The sequence below is a fragment of the Lycium barbarum genome, chromosome 1, assembly GCF_019175385.1.
Source record: "Lycium barbarum isolate Lr01 chromosome 1, ASM1917538v2, whole genome shotgun sequence".
In the NCBI taxonomy this organism is placed as follows: domain Eukaryota; kingdom Viridiplantae; phylum Streptophyta; class Magnoliopsida; order Solanales; family Solanaceae; genus Lycium; species Lycium barbarum.
In genome coordinates, this window is record NC_083337.1 from 36709590 (window position 1) to 36737024 (window position 27435).

Consider the following 27435-nt stretch of genomic DNA (forward strand, 5'->3'; position numbering starts at 1 on the left):
TTTTCTTATGCTTGAAGACAAAACTCTGCCTGAAGGGAGAGTTTTGCAGGTAAAATTATGCCTTGCGAATCAAAACTGCACTTTGTGATTTTTTTTTTAAATTTTAATTGAGCAAGGTTTGAATCCGGAGTCAAGAAATTTTAGCGACGATAAACATTAAAGACCACCAATTTGAGGGACAAAAATTTAAAGACCACTCCCAAACAAAGCAATCGTGCAAATTGCCCTTTCCAAGCTTTTAAAAAAGGAAATACAAACTTTTCAACTAGGCCAAGTTAATTGTTTCAAAAGGGTCATTTGTACTATCACCCTGGCAGTCATCTTTAATTTTTATCCTTCACTAATTTTTTTTATTTATTTTGGATTTAAATTTTCGCTCAGTAAAAATTTAAAATCGTAAAGTAGAGTTTTAATTCGTAGGGCAAAATTTTGCATGCCCTCAGAAAGAGTTTCAAACTTTACCATTGCCTTCACCAGAAGGCAAAACTTTGCCTTAAGACAATTTTTTTTTTAATTAGTTTGACTTTTACGAACCTTCGCCTTAAAGCTTAACTTTTGCCTGAATAGGTCTAATTTTGGATAAAAATTAGACCTATTCAGGCCTTCAATAGGCGTATGCTACAAATTTCTGCCTTGTAGTGTTTTTTAATATTTAACTGAGCGAAAATTTGAAGCTAAAATTCATGAATTTTAGGCAAAATATAAAAATTAAAGATTTCAAATTTGAGTGGAAAAAAATTAAATGCCAGTGCCTTTGACGGGCATTCCGCACAAAAAAATGGTTTGCAAAGAAGACCGATATGGTATACGTCTTTTCACACTTTCTCATGATTTTAAACCAAGAAATGCCAAAGTTTTTTTTTTTTTTTTTAAAACAGAGGTTCACAACTGCCCCTTGTTTCTTCCACGTCTCACCAAACCGCAAAAATGGCAACCAACTGCTTCTCTCCAACTTCCTTTATGCACTTCCCTTCTAATAATCCCAAAAATTCGCACAAAAAACTGTCACCCATCCATTGTTCACAATCCATCACATCTCAATCCCAATCCCAAAAAAAACATCTCCTCAACCTAATAGCTGATCAAGAACGTGGCCTTAAGACACAATCTGACCCCCAAAAGTTGTCTGAAATAATCCAGGCAATTGATGAGTTGGCTATTATTGGACGTGACAGTGTCACCACTGGCAGTTCATTGTCGGCCACGTGGCGTTTGCTTTGGACTACTGAGAAAGAACAGCTTTATATAATCAAGAATGTTGCACCCTTTTTTGGTACTAATGCTGGTGATGTTCTCCAAGTTATTGATGTTGAGAAAAGAAGTCTTAATAATGTTATCACTTTTCCACCGGATGGAGTTTTCTTTGTGAGGTCTACTATTGAAGTTGCTTCTTCTCAGCGTGTGAATTTCAGGTATCATTCCCTCTCCCTCTTGATATATTACTGCAATTTGGAAAAGTTTTTGAAAACAATATTTTTGGAAAGAAAAATGGGCGTTTGGACATAAGAATTGTGAAATTTATAGAAAAAAGTAGTACTGGTATTTGTTTTCTAGTTGAAAGTGGTATTTAGAAATTGGAGTCATGTTTGGACAAGAATACAATTTAGAGTTGTTTTGGAGTGAAAATTGTGAAAAAACTTTTTGGAGTTTTTTGAATTTCGGATTCCGGAAAATTGTAATAATTCTATGTCCAAACAGTTTTCCAGAATAAATTTCGGAGAACCTGAAAACTATCCATGGCCAAACAGGCACATTTTTGTCAAAAAAAAAGTTCTTGAAAAAGTGTTGTTGAAAAAATAAGTGGGTGTTTGGACATAAGAATTGTGAAATTTGGAAAAAAATAGTATTTGTTTTCTAGTTGAAAATGGTATTTGGAAATTGGAGTTGTGTTTGGACAAGAATACAAATTGGAGTTGTTTTAAAATTTTTGTGAGTAATTTGGAGTGAAAATTGTGAAAACAGTTTTTTGGAGTTTTCGAATTCCGGAAAATTTTAACGATTCTATGTCCAAACAGTTTTCTGGAATAAAATTTTGGAAAAAAGTGAAAACTATCCATGGCCAAACAGGCACCTTTTTGTCAAAATAAAAAGTTGTTTGGATTGTAGTTACAGCATTATTGAAGATTTGTAGGTGTTTTGTGACTGTAAGAAAGGTTTTTATTCGAAATGCACCCCGACAACTTCAGTAAATAGTTTTGAAAGAAACAAAACAACATTTTGTAGACATTTTCTGGAAAAATTTAAACAATTAGTTTTTGGACAAACTTTTGCAAGATTCCAATAAATTTGCCATGTTCAAACAGCTCAGTATCCGTTTTCCACCTTGAAGTTTGTAGACCAGTATGTAGAGAGGAGAAAGAAAATGTAAGAATCCATAAGTCCAATTTAGTGAATGCGTGTAGAGATCACCAATTTAGAAAAGGAGCTAAATGCGTGGTAAAAAAGTTAGATTTAGGAAAGGCTTATGATCGTGTAAACTGGTCTTTCCTTATGCAAATTACATGTGATTCCTTACTGTTTATTTTGGGTCTTCCACTTGGTGTCAAGCACAATGATGTGGGAGTGTGGCAATGGTGATTGACAAGTCTGTGAAGGTGATGGCTCCTTGGAAAAAACAAATTTTATCTTTTGGAGGTAGACTTAGTTTGATGAATAGTGTACTAGATGGTACTGGACTTATTTACTGTTGCTTATGCCTATCCCAACAAAATTTGAGAAGAAACTTAATTCCCTGAGAAGTGAATTCCTTATGGGAAGGGAAATCTGTAAAGAAGAATTTTCATTTAGTTAAATCATAAATGGCATTTGGGGATGAGAGACAAAAAAGGTGGTGGTTTGATGGCAATCTCAAGCTTCACATAAGAGTTTATTGAGTAAATGGCTTTGCAGGCTAAATTATGGTAGATAAGAGCTGTGGAGGAAGGTGATAGTATTGAAATAGAGCAACGCTGGAGTCCTAAACCTATCACAATGCCTGATAATATGTCAGTTTGGAAGCAGATTACTAAGCTGTGGATTGATTACAACAACAACATACCCAGTGTAATCACAAGTGGAGTCTGGGGAGGATAGGATGTATGCAGACCTTAACCATTTCCAACATAAAATGATGTATAAGATTGGTAACGGGTCAAAAATAAGATTCTGGTTGGACAAATGGATGGAAGCTTGGAGATTGAAAGATATTTTCCCCACACTGTACAGTCTAGTTTTAAACAAAGATTGCTTGGGGTTGACTGCTATTCTGTTTCAGGACCGAATCTTTCACCTTAGAAGAGATTTCAATGACTGGAAAATGGGGGAAGTCAGTGAACTTTTAAATTTCATGGTATCTGTAGTCCTTGATGCTAATAGAGATCTGATGCTTAGCTCTTGAGGGCCAGCATTTTCTGTCAGGAAGGAATAATTTATGTTGTAGGAAGTCTAAGGCTTCCACAGTTCATGTTTTGGCTGGGTTGCTTCATAAAATCAAGCCCATTTTGGTTGGGTTGGGGAATTCCAATTTGCAGCAGATTTCATTTGTGAAGGTGCACTGCAATTCTGTGACCACCTCCTACGACACTGCCACCCAATCCTGGCAGATGTGGACCTTGTTTCTGCAAATCTTTTGAGTCTGTCGGGTAACACCTCAAAATGTGAAGGCTCAATTGTTGAGTTGGCAGGCAAAGAGTGTGGGGAAAAAAGATATGGAATGCAGTACCTTTATGGCATTATGTTTACTATTTTGATAGAAAGAAACAAAAGATGCTTTGAAGGAAAAAAAAACAGCAACTCTCTTAATGTGAAAGATAGGTGTTTACAGAGTCTTTTTTCTTGGTGTACGGATAGAGAAATGGAAGATGTGAACCAGCTTTTTGATTTTTTAGACTATGAATTTGATGTAGCTGTTGAGAAAGTGTAACTTTCTCCTTTTTCGTACTCTTGCAGTACCTTCTTAGTACTCATTAATAAAACTTACCTTCTTAGTATTCATTAATTAAACTTACTTTACTTTATCAAAAGAATGAGTCCATCTTGCAGTGATTTAACTTGGATTGCTGCATTTCATGCTATTGATCTTTTCTGGACGTGGATAAAGAAGTTAGTATTATCTCATAGTGGGATGAGATGTGCCAAATAGAGCCGATCAATATTGAAGATTTATTTGGGGTTGAGGAGTGGTTGTTTGTTGTTGTATGCTAATAATAAGCCTTTCTGGAACAGACTTTAGAGGTTAGGGGAGTCACCTGAAAATTGGTAAATTCAATTCTAGTTAGGGGTGCGAAATTTCTTGAGACATTAGAGAATCAGAACACCAATAATAGGACAGAGAGGGTATTTCCATGTCCTTCAATTGTTGTTATAGTTTGTACTATTTCATGGTCTATTGACAATTGCAGCTATATTGTAGATTCACAAGTGCGGTTCTGCGTGGAAAAAATTGGGAATTTCCTCTACCACCATTTGGACAAGGGTGGTAAGTGTTTCTCCTCTCTTTTATTGTTTTGATTAGCAGCATTTTAGATTCCACCAAGTGATATATGGTATATATTAGGAATTCCCCATATATCTGATGTCAAGTGTAGACTTATAGTGCTGTTTGGAAGTTACATTGCCTTTCAAAGTACTTTATCTCAAGCTTTTGCTTCGTCCCTTTTTTCTCTTTCTTTCCCACTTTTCCTCAATTCTCTTGCTTGAGTTTGAAAGTGTGTTCAGATTACTTTTGCTTATATGTAGGTTTGAGACTGTGTACCTTGATGATGAGATTCGAGTAGTCAAAGATATCAGGCAAGACTACCTGATTGTTGAACGTGCTCCTTATACTTGGAAAGAATGATTGCCGGATTTGTCTTCTGCTTCTCTGTACATAAATTTTACTGTAAGTTCCCTTCTTTGAACTCTCATCTTCATGGTAATATAACTGGAGAGATTATGTTTCCCATAATTTTTCTCCGTGTTCTGAATGTATAGGTGCTGCACCATCCTCTTTGTAACCAATATTTTTGTAATGTTAAGCGGAGATATTTGATTTATTTCATCAGATTGAGTCACTAATGAGGTAAAATTTGTACCTTCATTTGTATGAAAGATGCAAATAAATTTATTCAGTTTTACCTCTATGTTGATGGTGTACAATTTATTGTTTTACTGATCTAGTTGTGTATACTGTTTACTTTTGCGTAATCAGTTTATCTCCATCACACATATGTCTCCGGGGTTCCTAATGTTTCTAAATCAACAAGTAGTTTGTCTGGTCAAAAATGGTAATCTTCTTCAAATGTTTTTGGAAATATATTATACAAAAAGCCGACCTAACTAGTTTTGTAAGTCCATGTAAGAATGAGTGTGAGATTTAGAGGACCTCTACCTAGGTTTCAACCTCAAGAGGATTCCTTTTAATTTCATTTTGTGAAATAGTTTCATTTGCGCTAACGCAGTAACTAACTTAACAACCTCAACAGGAAGATTCCATTTTGTCTTGAGAAATAGTATCATTTGCGCTAAAGAAGCAACAAACTTAGTCCGTATTCCTTTTTCATTTTGAGAAATGGTTTCATTAACGCTAAAACAATAGCATAATTGATTTGTATGGGCATTCTGGGCAAGGTTGCAACAAGTCGCTAGTCGAAGGTTTAGACCAATCACAGGTCATTACTATGTGCCCTCTTTTAACTGATGACACCTAATTTGCCCTAAAAGACAATATTTAGTATTGGGATGAAATAGCCAAAGAGGCACTGATAATTTACTTGTATTTCTCACTTACCTAGCTAATCTCGTACTTAGTTCACCTACCAAACATGGGAGAACTAAAAATCTTGCTCTTAGACCCTTATTGACTTTCCAAGTTGATAAATTTTTTCTTTTCCTTTGTTTGTTACCATCTCAGAAAAAAAATTCTCTTTTCCTAACTTCCATCCAAATTACCACTTTGTTTTCTCGGTTGGGTCATGTGCTGTTTTTCCATTTACTTCTCTAAACGTAGACAAGCACCAATTCTGAAAGAATTGTTACAAAAGATAATTGTATTATGTTTAACATGGCAACACTTTTACACACGTCTAGAGTTTTGTTGAAGATTCTTTGTAGACACAAGAACAAAAGAACATAGCTATACAAAATTGAAATGTGAAGATTGCATTGACGTTTGCTACGTCTGAGATTTTCCTCATTAGGAACATTTCCCTTTGTTTCTCCGAGGTCGTTTAGGTCTTTCGCTAAACGGCTCACATTCCGTTTCATACGGATATAAATTTCAAAGAATTTAACATTATCTGATTTAATCACCGTATTAACGTTAAATATCAAGATTTTTTATTTGTGAACGAGAACCAGATATGCTTTACTATTAGTTGCATATCCTATGGAAATACAATATCCTATTTTTACCCTTTTGGGTTTAGGATCTTGCATTGTAGCTCAACACCCCCACACTGTGAAATATTTTAAGTTAGGCTTTCTTTCTTTTTATTTTTCATATGCAATGGATTGTGTTTTACTATGTGAAACTCGGTTGAGTATTCGGTTAGCCATAAAAATAGCTTTCCCCACAAGTTCTGGGGTAAATCAGAACTTATCAACCACGCATTCATCATCTCCTTTAACGTTTTGTTCATTCTTTCCCCAATTTTGTTAGATTGTGGCGAGTAAGGGGTGAATAACGCCATCTTCCAAACATATTTCTTCAAAAGAAGATTCATAATCGTCAACCCTTTCACTTCTTATCAGTTTGTTCTTTTTTGTTTAGTTGCGTGTCAATTCATTTTTGTATTGCTTGAATGCATCAAGTGCTTCATCTTTACTACTAAGTAAGTAAATATAGCAATATCTAGAGTTGTCCTCAATTGAAGTTATGAAATACTCTCTTGGATCAAAAAGAGTGTCCACTTAGCCATTTGTACACCCCTTAAGAAAACTCCTAGACAAAAATATGTAATTTGACTAAACTGTCCCTAATTAAATAGGTATTGAGATTTGATCACATAACACTTAATAGGGGCAAATCTGGAGAAATAAGGTTAATTCTTTCTTGATTTGATAAGTGGACACTCTTTTTTACCCGAGAAAAAAAGGCTAAGTGGAGACTCTTTTTGATCTGGAGGAAGTGCTTTTTTCCACCGTGAGATGATATTTGACTTCTTGTCTCAAATATTTGTGTGAATTAAGTCTAAAAGATTTGAATTCCTTTCCGCTGACTTTTAAAGATGTTTAACATACTTTAATTCCACACATATTTGACACTTTGATTCGTTACATTGAAACTTAGACAATACCTTTAAGTTAATCATTTTTCGCAAGGTATTTGAAGCTTGGCGTGACCTAAATGTGAATGTCATAACTTATTTGACTTAAGTAAATGTCATAACTCATTTGACTTAAGTAAGTAAGAAGAAGCTTCAACTTTATTCATATCAGTAGCTATTACATTTAGCTTAAAAAGGCTCTCAATTATGTAACCTTTTCCTACATACATTTCATTTTTACTAATTACAACTTTATCATAAACACACACTTAAACCTGTTCTTAACGAGAATTGCCATAGAAACTAAGTTCTTGCAAATTTCAGGAACAAGGAGAACATTGTTTAGAGACATTACTTTGTTCGAAGCATCTTCAAAGATATCTTGACAACTCCTTCAATTTTGGCAGTTGTGGAGTTTCCCATGAAAAGAGTCTCGTCGGGTCCATCAGGAGCATAAGAAGCAAACAACCCTTTGTTAGCACAAACATGGCGGGTGGCTCCTGAATCAATCCACCATTCCTTGGGATGTTTTACCAAGCTGCATTCAGAAAGCATAGCACACAAGTTTTCCATCTCCTCGTTCTTTTCAACCATGTTTGTTTTACTTTTTTTCTTGTCTTTCTTTGGAGCACAGCAATTCTCAGCCTTGTGTCCAACCTTTCCACAGTTGTGGCACTTTCCTTTGAACTTCTTCTTAGGCGGGTCGTAACTCTTTGGTCCAGAAGGCTTCTTTCTCTTTTTGTTATTAGAAGATGCCTCCCCAACAATATTTGCTCCCATTATTGTTGAGTTTTCACGAGCCTTCTTTTCGGCAGTCTTGTTATCCTCTTCTATCCTTAGACGAACAAAAAGTATTCAAGAGTCATCTCCTTGTTCTTACGTTTCAAGTAATTCTTAAAGTCATAAAAGAGGTACTTTTATATGTCTCTACTTGAAACGCTTCATTGATGACCATTCCTTCAATAATAAATTTATAATTAATAACATAATAAATATCTTTAATAAAAATTGATCCAGATCATACCTTCAGCAAGGAGAGGAGATAATAAGTGATGACTCGCAGTTCTTGCACTTGAGACATGATAGACTTGCTGCATTTTGAAGTCCAAAAATTTGGAGGCCACAACTTTCTTTAGTCTACATCTTCAGTCTTGTATTTCTTTTCTAGGGCGTTTCACAACTCTTTCGAAGTTTTACAAACACCGTAGACGTTATACAATCCATCTTTCAAGCTACTAGCCACAGATATTTGTAAGAATAATATTCTTAGTAGTTTGGAAGATGCTTGGATAACATCTAGTATTTGTAAAACTTTGAAAGAGTTGAGGAACACTCTTGAAAAGAAATACTAGACTGAAAATGATGGACTAAAGAATTAGTGGCCGCCAAGTTTTTGGACTTCAAAATGGTTGACAACAAGTATTTCATGTCTCAAGTCCAAGAACTGCTAGTTATCATTCATGATTTCCTCTCCTTGCTGAAGGTATGATCCGGATCAATATTTTTATTAAAGATATTGATTATGTTACTAATTATAAATTTATTATTGAAGATACGGTCATCAATGAAGCGTTTCAAGTAGCGGCATTTAAAAGCTACCTCCTTTATGGAGAGAATTTAAGAATTACTTGAAGCATAAGCGTAAGGAGATGACTCTTGAAGACTTTATTGTTCGTCAAGGAATTGAAGAGGACAACAAGACTACTGGAAAGATGGCTCGTGGAAACTTATTAATAATGGGGGCAAGTATTGTTGAGGAGGCACCTTTAATAACAAAATGAGAAAGAAGCCTTCTAGACCAAAGAGTTACCCGACTAAGAAGTTCAAAGGCAATCGCCGCAACTGTGGAAGGTTGGACACAAGGCTGCGGACTGCCGTGCTATAAAGAATGACATGAAAAGGAGTCAAACGAGCATAGTGGAAAAGAACGAGAAGACGGAGAACCTGTGTGCTATGATTTTTGAATGCAACTTGGTAGGAATTTCAAAGGAATGGTGGATTGATTTAGGAGTCACCCGTCATGTTTGTGATAACAAAGGGTTGTTTGCTACTTATACTCATGATGGACCCCACACAACGCTCTTCAGGGGAAACTCCACAACTTGCAAAATTGAAGAAGTTGCAAGATATCTTTAAAGATGACCTCGGGCAAAGTAGTGATTCTAAACAATGTTCTCCATGTTCCTGAAATTCGCATGAGCCTAGTTTCTACCGCACTTTTCGGTAAGAACCGGTTTAAGTGCGTGTTTGTTTATGATAAAGTTGTAATTAGTAAGAATGAACTGTATGTAGGAAAAGGTTACCTAACTGAGAGCCTTTTTAAGTTGAATGTAATAGCTATTGGGTATGAATAAAGTTGAAGCTTCTTCTTACTTACTTGAGTCAAATAATCTGTGACATAGTTTGGGTCACGCCAACTTCAAAACCTTGCGGAAAATGATTAACTTAGAGGTATTGCCTAAGTTTGAGTACCACGAATCAAAGTTTCAAACATGTGTGGAATTAAAGTATGATGTTAGTCAGTTGAAAGGAATTCAAATCTTTTAGACTTAAGTCACACAGATATTTGAGACATGAAGTCAATACAATCTCACAGAGGAAAAAATTATTTCATAACTCTCATTGACGACAACACTAGATATTGCTATATTTACTTAGTGGTAAACATGAAACAATTAATGCATTCAAGCAATACAAAAATTGAAGTTGAAACGCAACTAAACAAAAAGATCAAAATGATAAGAAGTGATAGGGGTAACTAGTATGAAGTTCCACTTGAAAAAATATGAATATGGCGTTATTCATCAAACAATCGCCCTTTAATCGCCACAATCTAATGGAATTGGTGAAAGAAAGAATACAACGTTAAAGGAGATGATGAATGCCTTATTGATAACTTCTGGTTCCCAGAATTTGGGCGGAAGCTATTCTTGCAGCTAGCCGAATGCTCAATGGAGTCCCTACAGAAAAAACACAATCCATTCCATATAAAAAATGAAAAGGAAGAAAGCCCAACTTGAAATATTTCAAAGTGTTGGGGTGTTTGGCTGATGTGCAAGCAGTGACAGATCCAGGATTTTCACTCAGGGGGGGTCGAAAAAACCAACAGCAGCTAAATATTAAAAATAATGTTGTCAGCGGGGATCGAACTAGGACACTAGAGACAATTTTGAACACCCTGGACCACTAGAGCTAACCTTTTGCATTCGTTTAGGGTGTTCAAAAGTTAATATATGTACATAAACACAGAAAATCTACCCTATATATACACTATAATTTTTACCGAGAGTGTTCGGGTGAACACCCTGCCATCCACGTAGATCTGCCTCTGAGTGCAAGTTCCTAAACCCAAAGGGGTAAAAATAGGACTGAAAACCAACCAATAGTAAAGCATATCATTTTCTGGTTCACAAATTAGAAAATCCCGATATTTACGTTAATATGGTGATTGACTCAGATGATGCTGAATTCCTTGAAATATATATGCTCAATGCTAAATCTGTTGTTTACAAACCATTCTCCTCAATGTTACTGGATTCCTGTACCTTCTCCTTTGAAGTTGAAGCATTAGTTGTTTCTACTGTAACCTCACTTTTTTTTCATTTGCAAATGTTCCCACGCGATCATTTTGAAGTGAAAGGTTCTGGTTCTTCTGTTTTCCCAACCACTGATTTGGATTGCTCTGCTTGGATTTTCTTGGCAGTGTGAGTAGACAATCTCGAACTTGTTTCTTATGATTGAACTGGCTTAAGAATAACTCTACTCTATTTTGGGATCTTTTTAATTTTCTTCTTCTTTTTGTACTTCTTACTCACTCTTTCAGTTACTGTGGTATTGTCTAAGGGTTTGATATCATTATTGTTGGAATGTGTGACCATCTCATCTAAAAACTTAAGTTGTTAGAGAGAGCACACTTTTATTATTTAATTATATTCTCAACATGCCCCTCTTGTGCGGGCCTGATTCTTTTCCATGGGCCAAGCACGTGGAAATTTCCTTTGATAATGGGTGGCGGTGAGATTCGATCCCAGGACCTCTACTCTACCTGCTCTGTTACTATGTTGAAGTATGCGACCATTTAGTTAGAGCACACTTTTATTATATTCTCAACAGTTATTGTTGTGAGATTGATCTCTTCCTTCTACATTGTGCTGCTTCTTTTACAAATTACTCTCACCTTTTCCATTAGTGTTATCGATCTCAGACTGCACTGCATTTACAGGTAAAATCTTGCTAGGTCTCACCTTCTTTAGTCTCTATTGCTCTCTTCTTTTTCTTTTCCAGAATTCTATAATTCATCACGGAGTGTCCCAGTTTCTTACAAAGTTTGCAGTATTTAGGTATGCCCTCATATTTAAGTTTCTGAACCCTTCGGAGGTGAATCGTCATCCTCCAATCCTACCCATACAGTTAGAGGCTGGGGTTTGAATCGTCATCCTCCAATCCTACCCACACAGTTTCAGGCTGGGGTTTAGGCAGATCTTTCTACCCTTACTTTTGGCCATGCTAGGTTGTGTCCTGCTTCTAGTCGTAGCAATCAAGAGCAAAGAGTGGTGCACACAGTACTCAAAAGTTGTCTCAAATAATGCCATGTATGCATGTGAAATGGAAAACCAAGTAGGAGAACCTATACTGGAACAACGGCGATGTCCTCTTCTGGCTTAAAGTCCAATGTTCATTTTGGAGCTACATTTGCATTCATTTTAAAGTGTTCTTCATTTGTGAAGTCAAGAAACACATTATAGTTGTCGTATACTCCAATTTTTTCCGAGCCCTTTACTGGAATAAGTTCCTTGAAACTAGACCTAATTCTCTCAATTTGTGGTAGAGTTTTCCGGAATTTTCAAACTAGTGTTCTCTTGTATTCATCAACCATTACTCCATAATAGTCTTTAGCTTTAAAAATCACTATCAGCATCCCATTATGTGTGGTCTTCGACTCTTCATTGCAATCACTGACTCATGTTTATGGCGAGCAAGATTCACAGGTGAACTAGGTAATCCAGCTACAGTGGTGTTATACAAAGGTTTTCTAGCAATTCCTCCCATAGATTGATTCATCCCAACTGGGGGATCATTGTGTTGTTCCAGATGAGCCGGAATGCTGCCATCTGGCGGCTCCATCAGCAGGAGCGTGCAAAAGATGCTGTGAAAATTATAGCCATTGTTGTTTAGAGAAGGAGGGAGAAGAACGAAGAAATATTAACTTGTTCTTCAATCCCTTTATCTCTCTGACTATTAAAGATAATAAAATTCTAACAAAAAGAAACTGAATTTTCTTATAAATATAATTAATATTAGCATGAGTAGTTATGCTATCAATAGTAAAAAATCTAAATGATAGTTATAATGGTGATGTTAATACAATGGCATGCTTGATATTAATATAATTAATCTTGATTAATTTTGAAAAATTTAGCAGTTCTTCAAGCTGATCACTTTTTTTATAATGGACAGAGTTGCCTGCAGTTTGGGGCAGTTCTTAATACATTTCTTGTTAAAGTATCTCAAACAGTTTGTATTGTAAATATGCATATATTGCTTGTTCTTGTTTTCTATTAAATTTACTTGGACGAGGCAATCCTATCCTAGAAGTCCTGCTTTGGGTCACTTGTAGCCAATTAGAAAGAATCCCTCCCCTCCCAATTTGCAGCTGGATTCCTTTGGAAGGATTCTAGATTGGAATATTGCCGTGGTGTTGATGGATTTGAAATAATAAAGTATGTAGCAGAGAACAGGCTAGACTACTGATATGTGATTCTTTTTTCTAGTAGTTGTTATGTAACTCTTTAGTCTTGGTTGCTGGTAAGTATTAGGGTGGAAAAGAGACATTGAATAATGCTTTAATTAAATCTTATATTGATGTTATTCAGACTATTTGATTCATTATTGGAGGAACTTTTCAAATATATGTCTTTTCTAGATCATAACATTCAATTGATTGGTTCGGCAAAAAGTGCTCCCTGACCTAGTACGCATTCTGTTAGATTCTTAATGGCACTATATCTTTCAATCAGGTGTGCTTGTGGTAATTTAAATGCTCAAATGTTTTCTAGCTCTGTGGGAAATGATATTACTCAGTAGATGACAATCATGGCACATAAAAGTAGTTAATAAGTCGTTTAATCACAAAATTATTGTATTTTTTTTTAATGTCTACTCTGTTTTGGCTCGATATTAGAATTATGCAATTATAAGCTATAGATTTCGTTGTTGATTTTTTGAAATTGTGCGGTAGGAGCTGAATAATAAGTGTTTGAGCTTAAAACTATAGTTTGCTTAGTGAAGGAAGAGTGGTCAGTCGATTCCCATGAAGCATTCTGTATTACAACTATTGCAGTATAATTGGTATATCTACAGCAGTTGCCTGTGTTCCATCATATATTCTTAAAATATCTGTGGCTTTTCACCATTTAATATCTAGTCAAGTCCTAAGATAGTTGCCATAACTGCTATCCAGTTTGCTCAAGTGGTGTGACATGTTATTTGAGGACAATGTGTTAGATTCCTTCTTTCTAATTCATTAGATGTTCAGACTAAAAAGGAGAAGAAAGGGAAACCCGCCAGAACTTTGCTGCCTGTACGCTTCTTAAAAGAGTATTGAAAAAATAATGGAGTGATTGCCTTGGAACTTTCGATAGCTTGAATTTCGCATGTCCTATAAGGAGGCTTACCATAGTGCATGGACTGTCATGGTTCCTTCTTTAAGAAAAAGTCAAAAGTTAGAAGATATCGCTACATGATAGAGGAGGCTAGTTAAATTAGAAGGGAATAAAAGGGAGTGAGAGGAGGGTTGGGCAGAAAGGATGAGAAGAACTTCACATTTCAGTTATTATTCCTTCCTAAAGATAAGTGAGAGAGAGAGAGAGAGAGAGAGGGGGGGGAAGAGAGAGAGGATCCAGAATATAGATGTTGTGGGTTCTTAGTTGAGAGAGTATATTCTGAAATGTATATTAAAGTCTATCCGTACTTATTTTACCTACATATATGTAGGGGTTGACCCCAATATATTGAGTTTTGCCGAACCTGCGAACCCATTGTTGGATCCTTCACAAGATGAGAGCTTTATGCGGCCACTCCCACTCCCACTTCACCCTGTCCTTCATATCCTTGTGACGAAAGAAAATGAAGAGCATAAAAAGAATGGCTTTTTATTTACATACAAGAATATGGGTTCCCATCTAGTTTTGAGTTAAGAGGTAGTAATACTCTTTGTTCTGCAGGAATATGGAGATAAAACTTAATCACGTTGACGTTCTGTAATGCATAGTTGTTGCAATTGCTTGAGAGTGAGGGGGTTGCAGTATAGATATCAAAAGTTAAATTGTGCTTATACTGCAAGTGTCATTTTATGTTGCTTGGGTTGTGAGTTGTGACACTAAAAGCTGGTAGAGAGCACCCTTTTTGAAGTTGAAACCTTGAAGCTGATATTCTGTATTAAACACCAGAATTGGAGGGTGTTGAAGGACACTTAAAAAATTAGACTCCTAATCTTTCGTCACTATGGCATCTGTGAACTAGTGTTGGGTGTTGAAGGACACTTGAAACATGTGCAGGTTTCATTTGATACATGACCGGTAATCAGATGCGTATGTATGATCTAGATTTTAGAGCTGGCGAGTTTAGAATGAGTGATCTTATTATGTATCTAAATTTTCATTTGTTGAATATGTATACCTAGTTTGAACCGAAAGTAAGGGATTCAGTTGAGTCTATAGAATTTGTCCTAGATACGCGGCTCGTATGTTTCTTGAAGTATGAACCCTCAAAAGTAAAATAATAAACACAATCTATTCTATTATCCTTTTCTTTAAAGACTTATTTTGGCTTGATGTATATGATTCTTGAATGAAACGACAACCACCAAATTTTACGTTGGTGTCTAGTACTGTTGAGCAAACCCAACAGAAGGAAAATGAAAGAGGAAGACATGAAACGTTTCCACAACTCTATCATCAAATTAATTGCAATAAACTCGGTTTGAAGAGGCTCATATGTGGATGATGCTAAATAATATCCATGGGGAGAGCTCGCAAATAATCGAAATTAAGAAGTTAAAATTTCCAAGTTTTAATGCGTTGCATGAAAAGAAGCCAACTTCAACATGGCTCCAACATGACTTAACATTTCTAAGTGATATAGACCAAAGCACCAAGTATTATCAGATGTCATAAAAATCATAAAAATACTAGTTGAACTTTCAAACAGTGCTCAATGGATGTAACATTTCTTTTCATGAAATGGAGCCCATCAATACATTGTGGTGCCATGCCAGCAGACTTAGACAAATAGTTTGCTAGACAAGCAGCAGAATTTCCAATGTTTGGCGAGTCCATAAAAAAGTGATACGCATGCTTTGCAGGCAAATGGCCCTCATTGATGATGAAATTGCATCAATGGCATAAACTTAAAGTTAAATCCAATAGAACCCTGCACTTCACCTTTTATATCGGAAAGAATCCTTATTCGTGGCAGATCTAGAATTAATGTTGTGGGTTATGAGTTGATACAGTGAGTTTTGGAAAGTATATTTAATTTTGTTTTCGTAGACATAAGGTCGACCTTCTCTCTACTTTGTCTTGGTGTAAGGCAAAGTTTGCTTATTGTGACCTCAGTGGGAGTCATGAATGGTGAAAACGATAGGAGAAAAATTTGCGTGCATTGAAGAAAAGGAGAAGAAGAAAACAACCAACGTATTTGAATGATTACTCTTATCAAGAAAACCTCAAACTTACACGTTTTATTTTATCATTGAAAGAAAAAGACAGCGGCCTGCTGCAACTTACGTGAATGACAACATTATTAATGTATACTTTACATCAATTTTAGAACCAATCACTACATAATATAACTGGAATTATCTACGAATTTCGGCTCTATTTCGTCGCTAAATAGCTCGTAGCTACTAGAACGTTTTGATATTTGTCTATCACTAATTCTTGTTTTTTAGTAGTGAATAGTGCTCACATCTCTACATGGCTTGATTGGTAAAATGCTCCTATTAGCTAAAGGTTCCATCGGTGTTAGATGAGATAGGTCTTGTTTTCTTCTTCGTACGTATTAGTCATTATCAAGTGATGGGTGGTTGAATCACGTTGAAGAATTCCTACAATCACTTATTCAATCCTTTTTTTTTTTTTTAAAATGACAACCTTAAATCAAAGATATCAAACGAAAAACCATATTTTAGAAATAGATTTTGTGGTCTAATCTTTTCGATTTAAAAGAGAGGGGATTTTGAGAGATTAAAAAGAGATAAGCAAAAGAAATAATAAAATATAAAACAAGCCAACATGGGTGCTATGAAAGGATTTGTTTGCATGTTGCACTAAAATCCAAGGAGGATTAATAGTAGTAGAAATTCAAAGTGAAAATGTCGCAGTTTGGTAGGGTGATTGTGTTTGGTGTAAAGGGTTATGAAGGATAAAAGCATACAAAAGAAGAGTTGGGCATACACTTCTTTTTGTAAGCACTCAATGATGATATTGTCCTCCTTACAATGACTTAAGAAGCTCATTTATGGTATTGCAATTACATGATACTGCACCAATTAGAACCACTTGTTTCTTGTACTATTTGATTGATGTCAATAAAGAGTTGGTTAGTTATATAAGTCAAGTCTCACACTCGAGAACTCGTATAGAGACACTTTCTCGCTGGACTAATAATACATGATTATTGTATTGGGGAAAAAGGGCCCCCCAAGGAAGAGTGACGGAACAGACACAAGAGAACCCTGAAGCTTGCCACAGCTGTCCTCCACTCCCACCAACCCGCTTCACATCCGTCAGCCTCGATTAGTGTTTCGTAGCCTGAGTGAACGTTGGCACCATCGAAACGTCACATCACTCGTACTTTAGGATTGAAAAGTCTAATTTTGGCTTGTATAAAGATAGCATAGGAAGGAAGGAAGAGGCATCTCATCTTTGAGACTTGAAACCCTAGCAACTTTTGCTTTCGAGCTCGTACTATCTAAGAACTTCTTGAATGTTATTTTGAGCATATTAATTACAATTATAGACTTAAAATATAATTTTTCATCATATTGACATAAAAAAAACGCAACTCGTAGTAATTTTCATATAATTTTTTAATATATATATTTTTTAATTTTAGAATATTGAGTTAATCTAATCTAATTTAAATTAAAAATTACTTAATTTGATTTCGGGAAGTGGCAAATGGCACACTAATTGAAATGGAGGGAGTAATGACACTTCAAATCAATTGTAGAACCAATAGTGCTCACATCTCTAGATGTCTTGATTTCTAAATTGCTCCTATTCGCTACAGGTTCCGGTATTGGGATAAATTCGTAGAATACAGCTCGACGAATGCCATGGGGACATGTGTCAATAAATATGACTCGGATCTAGATCAGCATTCGGCGCCTTCGGTAAATGTCTAATGATACCGAATGAATTGAAGGGTAGGTTACTCGTAGTAATGAGATAGCACAGGAAGGCAACGGTCAACCATTACAAGCAGGCCTTCCACCTTCCACGGGGCATTAATAGGCTTTATTGCCCTCTTTATTGTATAACATTACTGTGACATTAATACGCATTATTAGCATGGGCACAATTCGTGAAATGTGTACCCCTGGTCCTAAGTATAAATAGGACTTATCATTTCATTATAAAGGACATGAAATCTAAGAGATATACATAGCATATATTCCGCACTTTCATTGTTCTTGAGTTTATTTACTATTCTTTGATTCAATAAGGTCCGAGTCAGTAGCGAAACCAGAGAAACTGGTCCAGAGCTACATCACGAAGCTACACCAAGGCTCAGGATATTCTTAATTATTTACTTGTATTTCATTCACGTCGATTTAACTATCAATTACATCGCTTTTTCTGGTCACTTTGGTTCACTTGTCCTTGACCACGTACACAACATTAACTAAACCGATTTCCAATTAAACAGTTTGGCGCCCATCGTGGGGCCAGGACAGTTGTGGTAATTACTTCTACCACTGTTTGTTTTACTAACTCTTCGTAAACTCTGTTTCGCCTTAGTATCAATTACAGGTATGTTAGGAGTTAACAATAATACGAATGTTGGAAATAATTTGGGCAACAATTAGCTCGGTCCAGACGGCTTGCCATTTCGTGATCCTGTAGCAGATCAGTTGCCTCAGAATATAGACAGGGTAACATAAGGAGATAGGAAGGCATATCCAGCCATCGAGGAGGAAACCCCCACCGATGAAACTCCCGCGGAGGTGATGCAGGTCTTAAGGGAGTAAAGCCACACAATGAGGGTAGAAATGGAGCAAATAATACAGGTCATCACTTCGCTTATGTCCAATCCTCAGGCTAGAGTTCCTGCTCCCGGTACGATGCTCGTGACTCCAACCAAAGGGAACGTTGCCAACGGCAGCGAACATACGATGGGGAGAAATGGAGAGGTATCAGGAAGTGAGTCTACCCCCGAAGATCCTTTCCAATAACAAGTTCGGCAGTTCATGAGAGAAATCATCGGCAAAGTGGATCACCCCACCAAGGAAGTCGAGAAGAATGCCAAGGAGTTTCAAAGACGCCTGAGTTAAATTCCCGAGGCTCCCCCGATCGTGGAGGGTTCAGACTCCAAGAGGTATATCCAGTTGGCGTACAAGCCCGAGGCCGCGCTGAAGTTGATCCCAAAGAGATTTAAGATGCCCGACATCCCCAAGTATGATGGGACGACGGACCTGCAGGAGCATATCATAGCCTATACTATGTCGGTCAGAGGGAATGGATTGAAGGAGAAAGAAATTGAGTTGGTGTTGAAGTTTAGAGAGACCCTCGCCCGGAGGGCTTTAATGTGGTACTCCTAGCTGCTTGAGCAATCGATCACCTTGTTCGCCATGCTGGCCGACGTGTTCATCATGGCATACGCAAGAGTGAGAAAGGTGAAGACTAGAAAGGTGGATATCTTCTGCATCACACAGGGAGAGTAATAACTCCTTCGAGACTTCGTCACCCGGTTCCAGAAGGAACACATTCTTCTGCCTACGGTACCGAATGTGTGGGTTGCCGAGGATTTCACCAAGCGATTGAACCCTTTAAGCTCGGATGCTTCCCGGAAACTCAAAGAAAATCTCTTGGAGTTTTAGGCTACTACTTGGGAAGATGTTCACAACATGTATGAGTCGAAAATTCAGGTGGAAGACGACCTGCTGCGGACTTGCGCTGGAGAATTCCCTAGTAAAATGGAAAAAGGCTTTGGAATGGATCGAGGCTCTTCGAAGAATCGGTTCCAACCTTATCCTCCCCCAGAAGCAATCGATGGTGGTCCAGGCTATTGCTCGTTGGAGAAACCAAATGCAAACAAGAAAGAGAACCTAGTAAGAATAGCCATGCGTTGCAGAACCATAACAAGAGAAATTATTTCGGATCCTCTTCAAAGGGGACTTAATACCCAAAACTTGTAGAATACAACTTTACCATCGATGAAGCACAAATAGTGGCCGTACTTAGGACCCATCCGATGTCGCATCCCTCTAAGCCTTTGCGGTCCAATCCTAACACCAGGGATCAAACAATGTGGTGTGACTTCCACAGGACCCATGGGCATAGAACAATGGATTGCAGAAATCTCGGGGAGGAGATGGCCAACATGCTCAACAGAGAGCTCGCGAATTCTTAAGTAAAAGGGCGAGAAACAATTTGGACCTGCAGAGGAGAAGAACACTCCGAACGTCCCTCCGCATGTTATAAATATGAAATTTTAGCGGCTCCATGATCGCTGGTACCAATACTTGTTTCACCGCTTCCAAAAAGATGACGATCTCGGTAATATGGGAAAAAAGGACTCGGGATCTCTCGGATGAAGGCACGATTACTTTCTTTGACGAGGATGCAGCAGGAGTCACTTTGCCACATAATGACACCTTGGTTATCACCGTGTTCATCGACTGCTTCCAAGTAAAGCGTGTGATGGTCGATCCGGGGAGTTCAGCTAACATCATCCGCTAGAAAGTGGTGGAAGAGATGAGACTGCTGGAGAAAATCATACCAGCCGCAAGGACCCTTGCTGATGTCAAGGCGATTCCCTCAACTCTGCATTTATTGCTGAAGTTCGCTACTCCGAAAAATATCAGGCAGATCTAGGGGGAACAACCGACAGTAAAGGAGATGTTTGCGATTGAGGAGACTAAAGTAAGCGAAGCAGCCACAACTGACCAATAACAATCACATGAGTCGGAAACCATCCCAGAGGCAGTTCAGCAAACTCTACCGGAAGAGAAAAGCGAGATGGGTCCGAAAGATGAATCTGAGGATGCTTACAGAGCCCCGAGATATTTTCAACAGCCTGACGACTCCGATGCCATCAAATCCACGTTGACAGATCGCCTTGCATCCTGATCTATCAGAAAGAAAGGTATACCTAGGCATGGGGCTGACCCAGAGCTCAAGGAACTGTTTCTTAGCTATTTAAAAGATAATAGTGTTATTTTGCTTGGTCCCAGATATACTCTGGGATGTAGTGATGCACAAGCTTGGACTGGACCTCAACTTCCTGCCTGTTCACCAAAAGAAACGCCTATTGTCGAGGTCCGCAACAGGTTTGTCATGGAAGAGGTATCCCGTTTGCTAAATGTAGGATCCATCTGGGAAGTCAAATACTCGGATTGGTTAGCGAATGTAGTCGTGGTACCAAAAAAAGGAAATAAATTCAGGATGTGTATTGATTTTAAAGATCTTAATAAAGCATGTCCGAAGGACTCGTTTCCGCTTTCGAGTATAGATCAAATGATCGATACTACGACCGGTCACGAGGTAATGAGTTTTCTCGATGCCTACTCTGGGGATAACCAGATCAGGATGCACCCAGAGGATCAAGAGAAAATATCCTTCATCACAAATTTCGAAACCTATTGTTATAATGTGATGCCTTTCGGATTAAAAATGCCGGAGCCACTTATCAGAGGTTTGTCAATAAAATGTTCGAATAACAACAAGGTAAAACAATGGAAATTTGTATTGATGACATGATGATTAAGAGTCTCCATATAGGGGACCATTTAAGTCACTTACTGGAAATATTTGAGATCCTGTGGCGGTTCAGCATGAAGCTCAACTCAAAAAATGCGCTTTTGGGATAGGATATGGAAAGTTATAGGTTTTCTTGTCTCTTAAAGGGGGATAGAAATAAATCCAGACAAAACCAAGGCAATCTAGGACATTCCAGACACTCTGGAAGATGTGAAGGCTGCACAATAGTTGACCGGCCGGATCGGAGCACTCGGCAGATTCATATCCCGGTCATTGAAAAAATGTCACAAGTTCTTCTCGTTGCTGAAGAAAAAGAACGACTTAGAATGGAGCACTTAGTGATCTGAAAGCATACGTGTCATCTACTTCGCTCATTTCAAAGCCAAGGGATAGTGAACATCTGTTAGTCTATTTGGAGGTCTCAGAGGTTGTGGTAAGCATTGTTTTAGTACGAGAAGAAAAAGGTATGCAATTTCCTGTATATTATGTGAGTAGAGTCATGTCCGGGGCCGAAACATGGTACCCACTTCTGGAAAGGTTGGATTTTGCTCTAGTGATGGCATCACGAGGGCTTCAGCCTTATTTCCAATACCATCCAATTGTCGTTATAACCACCCGTTGCAGAATGTGCTCCACAAGCCCGAACTTTCGGGGCGATTGGAAAAATAGGCAGTAGAGTTAAGAGAGTTCGATATAGAGTACAAATCACAGACTGCAATCAAGTCTCAAGTTTTTGTAGACTTTGTAGCCGATTTTAGTCCAGGTGTGACTCCCCATGCTGAAAAGGAAGCTTTCTTGGTACCGAGGGCTACCCTAGGGGTTTGGATGCTCTACACTGATGGAGCATCTAACGTAAAAGGAACCGGTCTGGGGGTAGTACTACATACCCTACCGGAGAAATTTTGAGGTAGACAATAAATAACGTACCTTTAACTAACAACGAGACGGAGTATGAAGCTTTGATTGCAGGTCTCGAGTTAGCTTGAGGACTAGGTGCTAAAGTCATCGAGGAAAAGTGCGACTCCTTGCTGGTAGTAAACCAAGTCTACAGCAAATTCGAAGCAAAAGAGGAGCGCATGTTGTGATAGCTCGAAAGAAAGCTGAAATTGCTCTCCAGATTCCAAGAATGGATGGTGGTGCACGTACCCAGGGAAAAAATGTGGAAGTAGATGTCCTTGCCAACTTGGGCTCTTCCACAGAGTCGGCAGGCCTGAACTCTGAATCAGTAGTCCAGTTGCTCTATACAACATTAGATTCGGCAGGGTATGACGAGGTTAATTCCACCAGTTTGGTCTAGGACCGTAGAAACAAATTCTTAGATTACTTGAAGCACGGAAAGTTGTCGGATGACCCAAAAGCCGTAAGAGCCCTGTGAACTAAAGCTACCTGGTATAGCATCGTCGATGGTCTGTTATAACAAAAGTGCTATTATGGCCCAATGGCATGATGTGTGGGGCTTCAGGAAGCTGACTACGTAATTAGAGAGGTCCATGAAGGAATCTGCGGTAACCATTCGAGTGCAGAGTCACTAATGTGGAAGTTAATTAGGCCTGGATACTATTAGCCCAGATTGGAAGAGGATGCAAAGGCATTCATTAAGAGATGCGATAAAAGCCAACGACATGCACAAATGCTGTACCAGCCGGGTGAAGAATTGCACTTGGTCGTGTCCCCTTGGCTATTCATGAAATGGGGGATGGACATTAGGGGTGGGCACGATACGGTATATACCGAATACCATACCGATACCGAAATTTTTAATACTGCGATTTTGGTATTACGGTATTTGGTATGGTATTTGGTATGAATTTAAATTTTCTTTGGTATTCGGTACGGTATTTGGTATTTATAAAATAGATACCGAGATACCGTATACCGTACCAAATTTTATACTACATATATACAAACCATATATATTATATTTACTACTGCTAAATATATAGACTAGATTTCGTAGAAAAAATTACATCACATCTCATTTAATGCCAATTTGTATATGATAGAAAATTGTATCATCAAAGCTAACCTTTTATCCAAAAGTACTAAATTTTCTTAGGCACAGTAGCTTTGTGTCAGGGCAAAGTCCTTTCATTTCATGCAAGGTCCAAGACTTAAGTCTACACTCTACACTCTACACTCTACAGAGATAGAACGTCATCAAACTTCCAAAGCACTCTTCTCTACTTTGTTTCTCTTTAATCATCTTTGGTCCATAACACAAAATTTGAACTTTCAAGACTGAGATCTTCCACTGCTCAACTGTTGTTTCCGATATATATTATTCCAGGTAAACTCCATTTCTTGCTCTAAATCTTCTTCTCCGTTTCTCTTTCTTTTCTCTCACTTAATTGTTGATGCTTTTGCTGATTATTTTTGTTCATATAGATGGCAAAGCTTGAAGCTATAATCGATGAAAGTGGGGGTTTAAATGAATTCAAAACTACAGGTGAACTGATTCAAAGAGAAGGAAATCCATAATGGAAAGATCTGTTATATGAGATCATTTCGAAAAGATCTATGGTCCTAACAGGGAGCTGACTGTAAAATGTAAGTACTGTGCCTTTCCATATCCAAATTTTAAGATTAAAAATGGTACCTTGGGATTGAATGGTCATATGGGTAGGTGCTAGAAATTTCCCCATAATGTTGAAACTAATCAAAGGTTATTAGGCTTTCAAAAAATTCAAGGTGGTAAAAAGTCGAGTGAGGGAATGCTTGTCCCTTGGAAATTTGATCAGGAATTGTGTAGGGCTGCTTTAGCTAGGATGATAATCGTTGACGAACTACCTTTTCGTTTTGTTGAAAAGGAAGGTTTTAAGAATTTCATGAATGTCACGCAACCTCAATTTCACATTCCCTCCCGTAAAACAATAACTAGGGATTGTTTTGACCTATACGCTGAAGAGAAACACAAACTAAAGAGACTTTTGACAGAAACACGACAAAGAGTTTGTCTTACTACGGATACATGGACCTCATTGCAAAGAATTAATTATATGTGTCTCACGATTCACTATATTGACAAAGATTGGACTATGCGTAAAAGAATAATAAACTTTTGTCCAATTGCTAGTCATAAAGGTGAAGATATAGCATGTGTTATTTCAAAGTGCTTGCTTGATTGGGGTTTAGAAAAAGTCTTCACTATTACAGTTGATAATGCTAGTTCAAATGACGTAGTAGTGAAAGAATTGTCTAAGCAATTTAGTAAATGGGGAACTAATATGATGGATGGTAATCACCTTCATATGAGATGTATGACTCACATTCTGAATCTTGTTGTTCAAGATGGTTTGAAAGAAGTGGGAGATTCTGTGAAACGTGTTAGACAAGTAGTAAGATACATTAGACAATCCCCGGCAAGGTTGAATAAGTTTAAAGAATGTTGTGAACTTGAAAAGACAATATGTGCGAAATCATTATGCCTAGATGTTCCAACTAGGTGGAACTCCACCTATTTGATGTTAAAAGTGGCACAAGAATTTGAGGATGCATTTGTAAGTTATGGTGCTCTTGATCGTGGATTGTTGCATTATCTTCTTACTCATGTTTGTGAAGATGGAAAATCTGCAGGTTCACTTTTAAGCACTGATTGGGAACATATAAGGCATATGGTAACATTTCTTGAAACTTTCTACGAACTTACCTTGAAGGTCTCAGGTTCGCTTTATGTTACATCAAATGTTCACTTTATTGAAATATGTGAGCTTCATTATGTTCTGAAAGGTTTAATAGAAAGTGAAGATTCTGATTTGAGTTCAATGGCAACCAACATGAAAAAGAAATTTGACAAATATTGGGGTGAACCGGAAAAGATGAATAAAATGATTTTTATTGCTTGTATTTTGGATCCGCGCTACAAGGATGAGTATGTTACTTACGCACTTGTGAGCATGTATGGAGAAGAAAAGGGATAAAAAATAATAGGTGATGTGAAAAAGTACATGATTTCTTTGTTTAATGAGTATGCAAAACAACATTCAAAAAAGTCTCAAAGTTCATCATCTTCATCTGTTTCTTCATCTGGTAACACATTGGACTTACCAAGTGTAAGTAGTCATCAAAGTCAATCTAAAAAATCAGTTGCAACATTTACGCAACAATTCAAGAAACATAAAGCTGAGAGTGGTAGTTCGGATGCTAAAACAGAGTTAGACAAGTATCTTGGTGAAACAAGTGAGAATGGAAGTGATGGTACTGATATCTTGCCTTGGTGGAAAATGAACTCACCTAGATTTTCAATTCTTGCTGAAATGGCTCGTGATGTGTTAGCAATTCTCGTTTCTAGTGTGGCTTCAGAGAGTGCATTTAGTACAGGAGGGCGTATTCTTGATTCTTTTCGGAGTTCATTGACTCCCAAATTGGTGCAAGCTCTTGTGTGCTCTCAAGATTGGATTCGAGAGGACTCACGTCCGGTTAGAGTCGAGGAAGATTTAGATCATTTAGAGCAATTTGAACTTGGTAAGAATATTTCGTTTGTATGAGCTCTGTATTGATATTGCAAATAGTTTATTTGTTTACATTGGATGACACTTATGTTTATTTCTTTTTAGATTTGGCCAAGAGTGGAAGTTATTCTCGCATTGATATATAATTATAAGTCGCAACGTATGTGGTAACTTGGTAAGTATATTTATCGCCTTGTTCTAATATTCATGTCTCAACATCATAAAATCTAGCATGTGACCCTGCTGAAGCTCATTATCAAAATATCAACATCATAACTCATAAGCATTTACATATAGAAACTAAAGTACTGTTAATGCTGGCTGAAATCTTTACAGGAGAAAAATGCCAAAGCAGACATGCATTCTGAAATAAAAAGAGGACAACTATCATTGACTTTTCTATTTTGGTGACAGGTTATAAATAGTTTTGATCCTTTCAGGCTTTCACATGTGGAAAGGTATGGATCTGGTACATTTAATAAGCCAGAAGCTCTGTGATATGATAGTTTTCTTGCAAGTTTGGATTTCTGCTCACTGTAAAGAGTTCTCAAGTTTAGGATTCTCCCCATATATGTACTTGTTGAGCAGTATGCAGTAAAGAGGAAAGTAGTGGGAATTTGGGGTTGCAAAGATTGTGGCAAAGTCAAAGCTGGTGGTGCTTACACATTGAAGTAATTACTCTCTTTTCAACTTCTGTTATTTTCCCTTTTTTATGTGAGTAACTAATCCCTACTTTCTATTCAATAGCACTACAAGTGCTGTTATAGTTAGGAGTACAATCCGAAGACTGAGGGAGCAAACTGAGAGTTAGAGCAACCGCACCCTTCTGGGGCAGCTTATGATGTGTCCGCTTATTCTCTGAGATTCAACATGTTTTTCAATTTTGAGTACTTTATGTGTCTTAAGACTCGAAATGGTGGGAAACGGCCTATTCTCTCTGCTGCTGAATGAAATTTTTGGTGTAAAATTGTATAGGACTGAAGATTATGCTTAATTTTGGCTAATGTTGTTTAGACTTTGGAACTTTGACTACTCTATCGTGATTCAAATGTCCGTTGTGTAATTGATTAACGAAGAAAACTGTTTGTACTTTCTTTTAAATATGTCTATTTGTGTATGGTGTTAGTTTAATATAATTGAGAAAAGTCGAAGACATAATCCTTTATTACATGAGTATATACGTAAGTCGAAGTTAAATAAATTATGGTTACCGAAATACCGTACCGTGAAATACCGAAACCGAATTTAAAAATACCGAACCATACCGAATTAGTTTGGTATGGTAATGGTATCGTATTTTTAAAAACCGAATACCGAAGTTACCGAACCGAAGTTTCAAATACCGTACCATACCGTACCATGCCCACCCCTAATGGACATAGTTGGGCCTCTGCATGCCGGTCAGGGATATGTATGGTTCGTGCTACTAATGACTGACTATTTCTTTGAATGGGTGGAAGCAGGAGCTTACAAGAAGATCCGTGAGAAGAAGGTGACAGACTTCATATGGTAGCATATAATTTGTCACTTTGGGATCTCGAAGGAGATATCTTATAATAACGGACCTCAGTTCATTGGATCCAAGGTCACCAAATTCCTCGAGGACTTAAATATCATACACATCACCTTCTTTCCTTATCGCCTTTTGGGCACGCAAGTCTAAAAGGCTAAAAGATTTAAATTTAGGTGGATGGAGAGGGAACCCCATTAGCGGGAAGGTTAGCCGGGCCCTCGCCATCAGCGTTGCTTTCTCCTGAGGTCTGAAGATTCACAATCACA

General features: G+C 37.5%; 1 protein-coding gene across 5 annotated transcripts; it reads left to right on the top strand.

Moving 5' to 3' along the window:
• Positions 1-858: 858 nt before the first annotated feature.
• Positions 859-15038, top strand: LOC132634754 (probable plastid-lipid-associated protein 11, chloroplastic). Of its 5 annotated transcripts, XR_009580330.1 has the most exons (5): positions 859-1412; positions 4391-4456; positions 4717-4858; positions 10858-10927; positions 12212-12637. XR_009580330.1 is itself a non-coding variant. In XM_060350830.1 (4 exons), exons 1-3 carry the CDS (start codon positions 928-930, stop codon positions 4814-4816), a joined length of 651 nt encoding a protein of 216 aa, XP_060206813.1. In that variant the 5' UTR covers positions 859-927; the 3' UTR covers positions 4817-4858; positions 14447-15038. The 5 variants fall into 5 exon arrangements, 4 of the variants coding, with proteins under 4 accessions (XP_060206813.1, XP_060206804.1, XP_060206796.1 ...); XM_060350830.1 differs by lacking the exons at positions 10858-10927; positions 12212-12637 and adding an exon at positions 14447-15038; XM_060350821.1 differs by lacking the exon at positions 10858-10927 and having other exon boundaries at positions 12204-12637.
• The last annotated feature ends 12397 nt before the right edge of the window (positions 15039-27435 follow it).